Source organism: Canis lupus, chromosome 3 (genome assembly GCF_003254725.2).
Source record: "Canis lupus dingo isolate Sandy chromosome 3, ASM325472v2, whole genome shotgun sequence".
Lineage (NCBI taxonomy): Eukaryota > Metazoa > Chordata > Mammalia > Carnivora > Canidae > Canis > Canis lupus.
The window spans coordinates 54,479,713-54,493,469 of record NC_064245.1 but is presented as its reverse complement, the minus strand read 5'-3'; the positions used below and the strand labels follow the sequence as shown (position 1 = coordinate 54,493,469).

Below are 13,757 nucleotides of genomic sequence, written 5' to 3'. Positions count from 1 at the left end.
TGACTTAGAGACCTTGTTTACCTCCATTTACCTAAAGGGTCGAGAAAATTGTTAATTTAAAAATACACCTTTGCCACTACAGTATCTTAAAACACTATTTACCTTACACTTGCTTTAAGGTATGTATTGTCAGTATTTGGGTCTATAGATTCTAACATGCTGTGCTTTTTTTTTTTTTTCATGCTGTGCTTAATAGAAAATGTCAGCCATAAAATCTAATGAAGTCCGTTCTTGCTGTCAAACCACTGAGTTCAGACTTACCTTTTGTCAGAAGTCTTGCTTTATTTTCCCCAACATTCTACTATGAATGTTTTCCAACATAGAGAAAAGCTGAATGAATTATGAAGTGAATACCCATCATACCTACCACCCAGATTCTGCAGTTGACACTTTGTAAGTTTGTCTTACCACATACCTATTTATCCGTCTCCTTAACCATTCATTTATCACTTCATTTTACTTTGACCATACATTTCAAAGTAAGTTGCAGACATGGATATTATTCACCCCTAAATACTTCAGTATGCATATCATTAATGTTCAGTATTTGTTTACAATTTTTTTTTAGAGATTTATTTATTTATTTATGATAGGCATAGAGAGAAAGAGAGGCAGAGATTCAGGAGGAGGGAGAAGCAGGCTCCATGCTGGGAGCCTGAAGTGGGACTCGATCCCGGGATTCCAGGATCGCGCCCTGGGCCAAAGGCAGGCGCCAAACCGCTGAGCCACCCAGGGATCCCCTGTTTACAGTTTTTTGAGGTAAAATTTCTACATAGTGAAATATAAAAATCCTGTATGGATCACTAGATGCATCCTGACAAATGCACACACCCAACTCTAGGTCCCATCAAAATGTAGTATATTACCATCCTCTCATAAAGGTTCCTCCTGCCTCTTCCTAGTTAGCTCCCTCCACTCTCCTCCTCTACCTCCCCCAGAAGTAACCACCAGATTTCTTTTCACCATATATTAGTTTTGCCTGCTCTAGAACTTCAAATAAGAGTATGTAGATATGATTCCATTTATGTAAAGTTTCTTTCAATGTAATTATTTCAAGATTCCTCCATGTTGCATCTATTAGTTTATTCCTTTTGGCTGCTGGGTCATATTCCAGTTGATACATCAGCCACATTTTATTCCTCTGTTGATGGTCATTTGATCTGTCCCCGGTTTTGGTGATTATGAATAAAGCTGTCACCATTCGAGCACAGACCTTTTTGTAAATCCATGCTTTCATTCCTCTTGGTTGAATAACTAGGAGTGGAATTTCTGGGTCATAGAATAATGTTATGCTTAGTTGATAAGTGTGCAGACCTTTTTCAGAAGTGATTGTACTGCATATAATAATGCACGGAAGTTCTGATCTGCAACATTAACTAAATGTTGACAAAATGTGGAACTAGTCTTTCTAATTTTATCTGTCTGGTGGGTGTGTAGTAGTTCCCTGTGGTCCAATTTGCATTTCTTTGACTAATGATGTTGAGCACTTTTTCAAGTGCTGTTTGACCAGTTATTTGTCTTTGTGAAATGCCTTTTCAGTATTTTGTGCCCTTTTGAAAAACACTTTTTTCTTTTGCTTTTGAGTTAACATTTCCTATATACTCTCCATACTAGCCATCTATCCGATATGGTTTTGGATATTTTCTCTCATTTTGTAGCTCGTCCAGTTATTTTCTCAATGGTGTCTTGATGAGCAGAAGTTTTTAACTTTGATAAGCTCAGTTTATCAAAAGTTTTTTCTTTTTTTTAGGATTTTATTTAGAGAGTGCACAGGCATGCCCATGTGTGCAGGAGCAGAGGAGCGGAGCAGAGGGATAAGAAGCAGACTGCCTGCTGAGCAGGGAGCCTCCATCCCAGGACCCTGAGCTCATGACCTGAGCCAAAGGCAGATGCTTCCAGGCTCCTCCCAAAGCTTTTTTTTCTTTTCTTTCTTTTTTTTTTTTTTTTTTTTTTTTAAGATTCATTCATTCAGAGAGAGCGCAAGAGAGGCAGAGACACAGGCAGAGAGAGAAGCAGGCATCATACAGAGAGCCTGATGTGGGACTCGATCCAGGGTCTCCAGGATCACAACCCGGGCTGCAGGCGGCGCTAAACCGCTGTGCCACCGGGGCTGCCCTTTTTTTTTCTAATGATCATTGCTTTCTGTATCCTCCATAGGAAACCTTCGTCTGTGCACTCCTCCCACCCCAAGTCACAAAGATAGTTTATAGTTTCTTAGAGAAGCTTGTTTTAACTTTTTAAAGCCTCTGATCCATATTGATTTAATGCTTGTATATGGTGTGAGGTACGGGGTCAAGATTTATTTTTCTCCCTGTGGATCTGTGGTGGTTCCAGTACTGTGTGTTAAAGGGTCTTTCTCCACTGAATTACTTGAAGACCAGATATATTATTGGGCTTGTATTGACTTGTATTGACCATGTGGATTGCTTTGGTGGATAGCTATCAACTTTTTTTTTTTTTTTTTTTTTTTAGCTATCAACTTTTTGACAATATTTAATCTTTCAGTATATGAACATGGTATATGACATTTTGGAATCTCTAAACATTGTTAGTATTTAAGAAATAGGATAGAAATCACTTTTTACTATCATGGAAATAATTTGTGGAATTTATTTAGAGATTATTAAAAGCAGTCAAGGCTAAAGCCAGTGATCCCATTTTCATGGTGGGACATAGAAAGTGAATTGGTTGTCTTTCATACCTTAATCTGTAATGTGATTTAACATATAACTAAAATCATATGTAAGTTTTCTCTGAATGTCTTAGCCCCGTGTATGTTCTCTCACCTCAACTATTGTTTCACTTATTAGCACACAGATTAAGAATAAATTATTCCCTAGAGTGTGAACTTCTGAGGAGTTGTGATTAATTCAAACTTAACCTTTAATGTTTGATGAATAGTGTAAGAGTAAGTTAATAAGTAAGCCAGGACCTGAAGATTGGCTTTGATGTGAGAGGCCAGAGGGAGCAGTTGAAGGTACTTGTTCAGTGGAGCGAACACCATGAAGAAAGTGGTGTTGAGTAAGAATGGGGTGAATTGCCTGGAAGACACAATCTGGGGTAGAAAAACCCTTCTAAACTTGTGCTACTCAGAGTGTGGCCAGCATACCAGTACTGTTGACATCTTTTGGGAGTTAAAATTGCAAGTTCTGGGCTTGACCCAGACCCACTAAATCTGAATCAGTGTTTCAGAAAGATTCCCTAGTCATTCGTTTGCCCCTTAAAGTTTGAGGAGGACTACTCTGGAGAAGCTTGCAGTTCCCCTGGCTTATGAGTGATTAAGGGCCATAGTTCAAACAGAGGAGTTTAAATGATCTTGACACATGGCTGACTTTTTGCATGTTTGTACTTTATCTTTAAGTTATTAAAATGGATTTTCAGAATCATCATTTTGGTTTTCTGGATTTTTGGGTGAGAAAATTGTCTTTCAGACAGTCATTTAGAAATACATTATTAGAAATGCTACATTATAGGCTTGTTAAAACCTTAAGAACTATAAATCATTGACTTAAGTAGACTTGTCTGACTATAAAGTTAGTCATTTGAAAGAATGTAATGGGGACAAACAATCCAATGTCCTATCTCTGCTATTCGCGAGGACTGTAATTTGGGAGTGAAGCTGAGATTTTATAAAAGAGCTCAAGTGTGGTTGCTAAACAAACTATAATAGTGTGCTGCTTTCAGGTCAAAAGAAGGAAAAGAAAGGAGAGGACAGATTTTATTTTGCATTGTTATAATTGTATAGTAACTAAAGGAAAATCCAATAGCAGCCTGCTAACTTCACACATTAGCTGTTCTTATTTTTCTGTGTTCCTTTACCAAAATTTCCATCAGCATACAGAATTTTCACATTGTTCTACTTATGGTATTAGATGCACCTTTGCTTATGTCATTTAACATGGTTTCCTCCTCTCCAGCTCCTCCTCCAGCTATCCCTTCTCTTTCTCCTCTTCCTCTTATCCCTGGCCTCTCTGGCCTCCATAACTCTGATGTCTGGTTCATCCCAGGCCCTTTAGCACATTGTTTCCTGTTTAAGAGTTCAGATATTCCTCGTTGCTTGACTGAGTGTCAGTTTGAGGTACCAACCTCTCTTCTCCCTTGGTTTGGCTCCTACAAATACACCTTGCTTACCTTCTTCCCTGTCACCTCCTCAAAATTAGGTCTCCTTTTTCCTAGAATCAGCTTGTGATCTTTTCTCTGAAGCCAATTCAGGTGTCCAATGGGCCTCAACTAACTTCTTGCAGTCACCATCTGCCTTGTACTATGGTGCCTGCCTTCATGGTTTCACAAGTGAGGGCCTCCTAGCACTGTTCTTGTCTAACTTCCTGTACTTGCCAGATGCTCAGGAATGGTGGCTGCAGTGGACCCTAAGAAATTCTGTGCTAGAGTTCTGCTGGCAGAGAAGTCCTGAGAGGACAGACAGGTTCTTAACAAAGATGGAGAAGCTGATGAAGCCACTCCAAGGTCTGGAGCCAGGGTCCCTGGTTCACCTCTGCATCTTGAGTCGGCCAAGGGATGCTGTATTTTAGATTGTTGCAAACTTTGAACTTTGGGTCAGTTTATTTATCCCCTTATTAGTTGGCTGCTAAGAATTTGGGAGATTAACCGTAAAGAATATAACTGACATTTTCAAAGGGAAATTATTTTAAAATTTTGAACCAAAGTAAAAACAATTTTTTTTAACCAAGTTAAACTTAAATCAGAAGCTTTATGTAAGTATGGATAAAGGAAACTGTAGAAAAAAGCATTTAAGCTGAGAGACATTGTTCAATAGATTGCCTTAGAATGAGAATTTTCACTTCGTCTTGCACTGGTTACCAGTATTTAAAGTACTTCAGAGTGCCTAGTTGGTGCTTGGCAAAAAATTTTGAATAGCCTTTAGTAAAAATGGGCAGACTCCCGTCCAGCATCTACTGTGAGCTTGAGAAGCAGAGAAAAGCTTTTGCTTTTTACCTCTTACTTCGTGTATTAGCCTGTGTTGACAGTATTTTTCAAACTGTCTTTCAATACAGAGGAAAGAGATGGAGCAGAATGGGTGAGTCTAGAGAGATGGGATCAGGCGGTCATTGGAAAGGAGGCATTTTGAGTAAAATGTTTCTGGAGGGGCACCTGGCTGGTACAGTTGGTATAGTGTGTGACTTTTGATCTCGTGGTCATGAGTTCAAGCTTCATATTGGGTATAGGGATGCCTTAAAGAAAAAAGTCTGTTTGAGTAAAAGGTTTCTGAACACAACTGGCCATGGTTAGAGTGATCATGCCTACCAGTTCACCTACAATCTCTGCTTGCTGTCCTTTTTGTTTTAATTGAAGTATCATTAACATACACTGTGATGTTAGTTTCAGATGTACAGCCTAGTGATTCCACAGTTCTGTATGTTAGTGCTCAGCACAGTAAGCAGTGTCACTGTCTAACCCCTACTACTTTACTAGTATTGTTGAGTATCCTATGCTGTACTCTTCATCTCTAACTTATTTTAAAACTGGAAGTTCATCCTGGTGTGATTATTAAAATTTACCCCCTTTCTCAGAAATGCCTTGGTTTGGAGGATAAATTATATGGTCACCTTACTGAAGATACTGATAAAATACTATGCCAGGCAGTGTACCAGACATTTTATGCGATCCTGATGAAAAGATACTCAGAGATGCTAAGTAACTTGGCCGAAATCACAGTGGCAGACCTGGTGAGCAAAAGCAAGATCTATCAGACTTTTATTTATTTTTTTTATATAAGTATTTTTTTAATTTATTTATTCAGAGAGAGAGAGAGAGACTGAGAGGCAGAGACACAGGCAGAGGGAGAAGCGGGCTCCATGCAGGGAGCCTGATGCGAGAGACTCGATCCTGGGTCTCCAGGATCAGACCCCGGGCTGCAGGTGGCGCTAAACCGCTGCACCACCGGGGGTGCCGTATCAGACTTTTAAAGCTATTCAATTTTTCCCAGTCTGCTACATTAAGCATTTTAATGGGTATGGGCTCCATTGATTTTTTTTTTCTTTTTTTTTTTTTTTTGATCTAGTGAAGGAATCCTGCAGTGGTAGTGAAAGCCTTTTTCTGGAGGAAATGGTAGAATGGAAATTGTCTGGATAAGGCCAGGGGTGAAGCTTGTAGCAGGGATGCTGGGCGGGAAGGTCGGGTTGTGTTTAGATTCTGGAGCATCCAGATGTGTGTAGCCGTCATTGTCCTTAATGAGCCCTGCTGCCTGGGCCTGGGTCTGTTAGCTCAGGGTGTGAAGGTTGTGGAAGTTGTATAGATAGTATCGCTCAGACTTTTATGTGCATAGATATCAACTGGGAATCTTGTTAAAATCCGTAGATCCGCAGATCAATTCCGTAGGTTTCAGGGAGGGGGCTGAGATTCTGTGTTTATAACAAGTTTCTGGTGGTACTTCTAGTGTTGGTCTGTCACATGAGACTTTGGGCAGCAGTGTAGTTGGTGATTAGATTCTCTTTGCCAGGGGCATGGGGGTAGTCACAGACACAAATACTCTCATTTTAGAGGTTGGGGGGCAGTAGCTTCTAGGCATAGGAGGCCTCACCGTGAGGTGGAAGGGACTAAATGGATAGCTGGTTTATGGGACATGGGTACTTAAATGTGGATTGTCTTAAAGGTAGCATTACATTTTTGTAATTAGTACATAAAAATAATTTTTAAAGTATATCCTTAGTTTGTGTGAAGGGTGAACATAGAGAAGCAGGAGGGAGTGAGTGTTCTGGGGTGAGGACAACAGCATGGTACAGTGGTGAGCAGGGCTTTAACAAACAGGGAGCAAGCAGAGTATCTACAGCCAGACAGGAATAACGTGGATGGATGACACAGCAGCAAAGCTCTCTAAAAAAAAAAAAAAAAAAAAAAAGAGAGAGAAAGAAAGAAAGAAAAACATGGAAAAAAAACACCTCCAAGGGGAGGAGTCCCTGCTATGGACTGGTCACTTTTCCCCTCTCTGCTCTGCCTGAGTGCCTAAGGACGTAAGGGTAGACAGTGCAGGTGGCTCTGTCTGGCTTCTCCTGTGGCTAACAGCATAATCCCTGCACCGCCCATCTGGGACTCTGTCGGATGGTCCCAGGTGGGCCTGCTGCCTGTATCTGGTTACTACTTGTGTAGCATGGGAGGAGACTCGAGGCGAGGTGCTACCAGCCTGGTCTGGGTGCCAGCGGCCTGTCTGCTGAGGCTGGGATTTTTGCTCTACCCTCTTTTTTTGGTGGGGAAGCCTTGTGACTACAGGTCATGATGGAAAGGGACTGATATAGGCGAGCACATTGGCAAAGAGCAAATGGCGGAGGTTCTGGAATCTCTGGGCAGAGCTGGACTTTGTGGCCGGAGCTGTGAGTGGCACAGAAGCAGGGCCTTAGCCCTGGGCAGCACCCTGAGTGAGACATCAGTGAGCCTCCCAGCTGGCCAGTGTAGCTCTGAATGCTCAGAAGGTCAGGGAAGGGTGTCAGCAGGGCTGGGTAGTAGGAGCCCCTGAACACTGGACACCCAGAATGCTGGGACTGCTTCTCTCCTTTCCACGTCTCTGAAACTGTTAGTGTGGCCCCAGTCTGTCCCTGTGGGTGCAGGAGGGAAGGGGAGCTGGACCTAACCTGTGTGTGCTCCTGACTTGTGCCCATCCTGTTGGGGTGCAGAATTGTCCTGGTCAGGGCACAGCTTATGCCGCATGTGGGTTATGGGACACACCTGAGCAGCCCAGTGACTCCCTTCCCTCTGCCAAAGCTGACCCCTTTTCTCTGTGATGAACTGTTGTAGACAAGCCTGTAGCACCAGGTGGTGGTCCCCAGGGTCCAGGTGTGCAGTGTTTTCCTGAAGGTTATCCCATTCCTCAGTGGTAAACACTGCTGTGTCAGGGTGCTGCTTAGGGGCCACTTGGAGCACATAGATTTTTGCTAGCAGGATTGTGAAGCTTTGCATTGGGCTGCAAAACCAGGGCTTGAGCAAGCAGCTGGAGAGAGTCCAGGACTGGAGTGTTTTTGGGTTTGGGGGTGGAGAGCAGAGGGAGGGGAAGGGAGGGGCAGGAGGGCAGAGCTACACGAGCAGGCAGTCGGCTGCTTTGGCTTTGCTGTCAGCAGAGAGGACTTCAGTCGTGCCCGAGGGCCGCTTGGCCACCATTGCTGGAGACCGGAGGGCGCTGCCTCAGAACCCTGACTTACCGGCACTGCACCCGGACTGTTCCAAGTAGCTGTTGTGCTATCTTTTCCCGGGGAGGCAAGTCTCCTCCCTGTCGTCCCCTCCTGCTCCTCCCCCATTCTGTGAGGGATGATGCCGCTCTCTATTGCACGGCTCAGCCGGCTGATGTCACTGGCAGCGGGAAGCATCAGCAGCCTGATCACATGCTGGCCCAGTCTGTAATGCAGACGGGATAGGGGTGTGTTTGTGGGGAGGGGGGCTGTATGGCAACTGCTTTTGCTCTAACGCCCCCAAAAGTGCAGAGGCAGCGGCCACAGCATCCAGCCAGCTTGGATGTCTGCTCCTTGGGCTTGGGGAAACTATTATTAATAATATTTATTGTTGATAATACTGGGGAAAACAGCCCTTAACTCTGAGGTTTCTGCTGTCCTCCTGTCCAAAGCAGACTTCCAGGACTCTGAAGAAACAGTTGCAAGCAGGATGCTTTTCCCCACCTCTGCGCAAGATTCTTCCCGGGGCCTCCCAGATGCAAATGACTTGTGCCTTGGCCTGCAGTCCCTCAGTCTCACAGGCTGCGACCGACCCTGGAGCACCCAGGACTCGGATTCCTCAGCCCAGAGCAGCACACACTCGGGTGAGTGCCAGAAAATGAGTTGGCTGGGGGAGGGGGGGGGTGTATGGGGTGGTGAGCGAAGACATCCACAGCAACAGTTGTTCTTTTCCCCTTTGCATCACTCCCCCCCCACCCCAATACAACATGGAGCTGTTTTGCAAGAGATGGAAATGCTGGCTGTGAGTGTGGCAGGACAGATGGTTGCTTGTAAAGGCAGGCATGGCTTTTCCACTTACCCTGATAAATTCCCTGGAGTTATTAGTCTGCACCTGGGGTAGCCCTGAGAAGGGTCCCCAAGGTGACAGTCTTAATGCAGAAAAGATCCAGCTAACCTCCTCGAGCCCAGGCCTGTCTTGGAGATGATGAAGCAAAACACTTTTAGGTGGGGGAGGGGACCAGAGGGGCTGATCCCTGGATGTCCAGATTCTGTTTCTCAGTGGTTTTTAAAACTAGGGACCTGTATACGAGGATAGGTGGTCTCTGAATTATGGCAGGGGAATAATTTTAACCTCAGGTGAGGCTGGGTGGCACTAGGATATTGGAATTGACTTACCATCTGGGTGAGAGTCTTGACCCTGGAAAGAGATAGGCAGGGTCAGTGGGGTGGAGTAAGTCTAAGCTGCAGAGCCTTTGTTTTTCTTTGTGTGAAGGGCAACCAAATGGATGGAGGAGGAAGAGCCACTCCCCTTTAAGACCCTGGACCCCTTATTGCGTTGAGAGGATTTGATGGGGACAGATTGAAGGCAATCTGGGCAACCCCTTGAGCTGCTTCTGGCAAGACCTTCCCAGTGCCCGTTCATTACCTTCTTGTGGTACACAGGGGACGGTTGACCAGACCAAGTCTTGGAGTATTCAGCAAGAAATGAACTTAGGAAATATGATAGGTAACTTAAAATCCATGTATTTTGCTTTATATAAATTGTGTCTTAATAAAAAGAGTACTAGCAGCAGATACTTTAGGAAGATGGAAAGGTAGTGGAGGTGGGGCAGCCATTTGCTGTTGGTGCTGATCGTGGGATTCACTGAGCCTGCTGTCCTTCCTCGCCTCCCCCACTCCAGAAACTGGCAGTCATGGCAGCAAGGTACTGTCTTGTTGATTTCTCTGGCCTCCACCCTATTTGGTGCAGGTTTTTTTTTTTTTTTTTTTTTTTTTTTTTTTTTTTTTAAGAATGCTTTGCAGAGCCTGGGACTGTTGTTGTGTCTGCTGGCATTTTAATGGCCAGTTGTTTCAGCAAAATCCCATTTGAGGGTAGGGGGTTGGATTTTTTTTTTTTTTTTTTTTTTTTTTAATTTGAGGATGGGAAAGAGCTTTGCCCTAAATAACTAACTCTGGGTCAAGGTAGAGTTTCTTGAAGTTATTGGCCTTCAGTTGAGGCAGGTTTATCCAGAAAGGTTGGTAACTGCCCTGTTCCTCTGGGCAAGTAAGTGTGGTATCCTGTGCCTGGAGATCATGGCTACGAGGCCGTGGTCTCTGCTTTTATGTGGTACTCTGAAGTCGACCCAATTGGCCTATGAAGCTGACCTTGCTCTCACTCCTACTGTATCTGACCAGAAGACAGAAGAGCTCACAGAGGAGGTGGGCATCTGTCTGTGGTGATCCATGTTTGACTAAGGCACCGTCTTTCACTGATACCAGCTTGGGGCGTGGCCCTGCCTTGTCTCTGGTCTGTCTTAACTACAGGGGTCCTTCTGAAAAGTATTACAGCACATAAAATTGCAGGAGGACCCAATTTGGGCCTTGGAAAGCATGGCCTGAAAGCTACTGTGAAATTGGGCTGTAAAAAAAATAGGATGGACCTGGCCGTAATTTCTCTGGCTTCCATACTACCTGAATGTCCTGTGCTTACAGCTACTTGTCTCCAGAATAGGGATGGATTTATTTCTTGACCTTTCATCTCAGGCACTTTATTGATAAATATTACATGATTTTGTGGATCAGGGAGGGACTTCAGTATGTGGCCCTAGCATTCATAGGGACCAGAGGGTTGCCCCAGTGGTATGATCTGGCTATGGGCAGGGCTGGCGTGACTGTGTCTTTCTTTCTGAGGCTTAAGGACACACGCATCCCTAACACTCGTGATGTTCTTGAATTTTGAAGCTTTGGTGATGGCCACCGCTCTTCTTTCTCTGAGCTCTGGGCCTTCTCGGAAAGCCCACATGAGGGTACTGCCTACTGGAGTAGGATGTAGCCCTCCCACCAGCCAGCTGCAGTGCCAGATTGGGCACCCTTGCCAGCAATGCGGGAACATGCAGCCCACATTCCAGTGCCTACACTGCCTTCCCATCTGAAGATCAACTAGCTCACTTTATTCAGGGAGGGAGGAGGTATTTCAATAGCTCTGGACAGTCTGGGAGTTATCCTTGCATACAGCATGGTACTGGGCTGTCTCTGTGGAGCACAGCCCATTCCTTGGGCTCTCCGTGGTGATATATTGCCCCACACAGCTATGGCTTCACATTTGACCATCTCCTGCCACTGTTAAGTATTTAGCAATGTTGGGGGCAAGGTTGGAGATAGCAGGGCCCTTGACTGAAAATCCTGGCTAAATTTATCCAACAAGCATTGAATCCTGGCTGTGAGCCAAATACTAGGTTAGACACTAGAGGTACATTGGTGAATAAAATCCCATGACTATGAAGGGAAAATAGGTGAGAAAAGTATACCAAATGCAACATAATAGTTGCTACAATGGGTGCTTCCATTTTCTCCCCTAAGGATTTGGTGTGTGTTTGTGTGTGTGTGTGTGTGTGTGTGTGTGTGTGTGTATAGGGACAATCTTTCATTGGGTTCTCAGCATGAGGCTGGTACCTGGAGACCTTTCTCAAGGGGCTTGGGTCTTTCTGCTACATGGGTTCCATTGGCCTCAGAGGGTCTGCATGAAGACCCTGAAGTGGAATCTGGTTTTGAGATTTGTGCCTGCGAGGCCAGCGTTGGTTGGGATATGGCACTTCGTGGAGTCCCTCCCTCTAGGCTATGCCTACCTTGTGGCCTCACCTCTTGATGGGAGGGGAGCCCTTTGGGAAAAATGAATGTTAGAGGTGGATTTTTCCCTGAGACCCCAGTGTCCAGCACTACCTTTGTCTTCCTGGCAGTGTCTTAAGTCCTGTAATGGAACAGCAGGACTCTGAAAGCTGTCCTCAATACCTCAGGATGGGGGATAGAGTGACTAATAACCACCACTATCTACCAGCTGCTTCCTATGCAAAGTCCATCATGTGATTTTAATGCTTGCAGAGTCCTGTGAAGCAGGTATGGGCATTACTTCTATTGTAAAGGTGAGGAGGTAGGCTCACAGAGGTTGTGAAATACCAGAAATCACAAAGCTGTCAGGATTCTACCCAGGTCTCTTTGGTTCCAAAACTCTTAAGCTTTCTGTTACATCTGTGTTTCTGTAAGCAGAACTCTAACATGTTGGACAAGAACTCTTCTGTTAAAATACCTCCACGCACAGCCCTGGGGCTGTCCGGCCAGAGATGGTGAGTTCCCTTGCTGAGACCCGTCAGGGCCAGGTTGTGCAGTGGACAGTTCTGACTCCTCTCCACCTGAGTCTCTGCTCATCAGCAGCACCAGCTAATGGCTGTCTTCCTGACTCCCCCCAGGGACTCTGGCATGCAGCATTACTCAGCAGGAAGGGGGTGCCCTAGAATCTACTTTGGGGGGCCTGGAAACAGGGACTCCTAATGAATGCCTTGTACCAAAGCCCAGCAGGTAGACCAGATGCTCAGTGGAAGGATGCCAGAGACCATGTCTTGTTTTCTCTTTACAAGTCCCTCAGAGATTAACCTGTCGATCTTCTCTGGTTTCTGCCCACCTGCTGACCAGTCAGGTTATGAATGGAATGTTCCCCATGCTGTGTTACTTACAAGGTCCCTGTTGGTGGGCACGCAGGATCAGCCTGGGATGAGAGGGGAGCCCTTGGTACTTTGCTTCTGCCACTGCAGTCCTTCCAAACAGCCTTTCTGAGGTGACATTCAGAACAGAGTTGTACTCCTCTTCTGTAGAACATGGATTTCCTGGGCCTAAGTTCTGCAAATCTAACTCAGTTATCTAGTTCATCACTATTCTATCCCCAGCATGTAGCACAGTGCCTGGCTCGTGGCTTTTTATAAGGAACCTTTTTTTTTTTTTTTTTTTTTTTAAAGATTTTATCCATTTATTCATGAGAGACACAGAAAGAAACAGAGACACAGGCGGAGAAAGAAGCAGGCTCCATGCAGGGAGCCTCATGTGGGACCTGATCCTGGGACTCCAGGATCATGCCCTGGGCCAAAGGCAGGTGCTAAACCACTGAGCGACCCAGGGATCACCAGTAAGGATCTATTGAATGAACGATGAATGCTGAGCCACTGTGGTGTTAATCCTGGGTAGTTTTGAACTGTAGAATATGGTCAAGGTCTCTCCCATTCTTCTGCCTCCTACTTGTTATGGTCAGCTGGATGGATAGATTTTTTTCAAAAATCAGTATCTCTGAACCTCCATAGCTTCTACGGCATGAAGATGCATTTACAGAAAATTTTGTCATACACTGGAACATGAATTCTATCACGGGGTCAGGTAGTCTGCTGAGGAATAGCTTTCAATGCAAGAGAGGAGGGAGGGCCGGGGAAGCAGGGTGCCTCCTAGGTGAGAAAGAAATGGGTAGGAGAGAGAGTGTGCTGACCTTACATGGGACTTGGGTATATCATTTCTTTAGGTAATGAAACTTGTCCAATGATCAAGATGGGAGAAAGGCTATATTTGGTACCACCTTGGACCTGTGGGATCCAGAGTCAGTAGAGGCACTGACACTCTGGAGACTGCCACTTAAGTTGGGGTATGGTGTATAGTTGCAGCATTGGAGTTCTAGGCAAAGAGCAATCTGTTGTTATACCTAGAATGAGTGCTGCCCTCCCCCTTCCTACCTCTGTGCCTTCAGATGGATTTTGAGCAAGCAGTCCGGTGCCCAAGGGTTGTGATAGGAAAGGAACAGTTCTAGTATGTGGTCCTAAATCTCAGGCTAGAAATAATGGCTCCTGGTCT

General features: G+C 45.0%; 1 protein-coding gene across 15 annotated transcripts in view; it reads left to right on the top strand.

The window, feature by feature from the left end:
- CPEB1 (cytoplasmic polyadenylation element binding protein 1) overlaps positions 1 to 13,757 on the top strand; it is a 94,388-nt gene that overhangs the window by 58,833 nt on the left and 21,798 nt on the right. For 8 of the 15 annotated variants that reach the window (XM_025437510.3, XM_025437504.3, XM_025437509.3 and 5 more), the window contains exon 3: positions 8,567 to 8,758. In XM_025437510.3, coding sequence (XP_025293295.1) covers positions 8,605 to 8,758 — 154 coding nt within the window. In that variant the 5' untranslated portion in view covers positions 8,567 to 8,604. Of the gene's footprint in view, positions 1 to 8,037; positions 8,203 to 8,243; positions 8,363 to 8,566; positions 8,759 to 13,757 lie in introns of those variants that run through there. The other 7 variants (XM_025437499.3, XM_025437501.3, XM_025437505.3 and 4 more) reach the window with 5 other exon arrangements.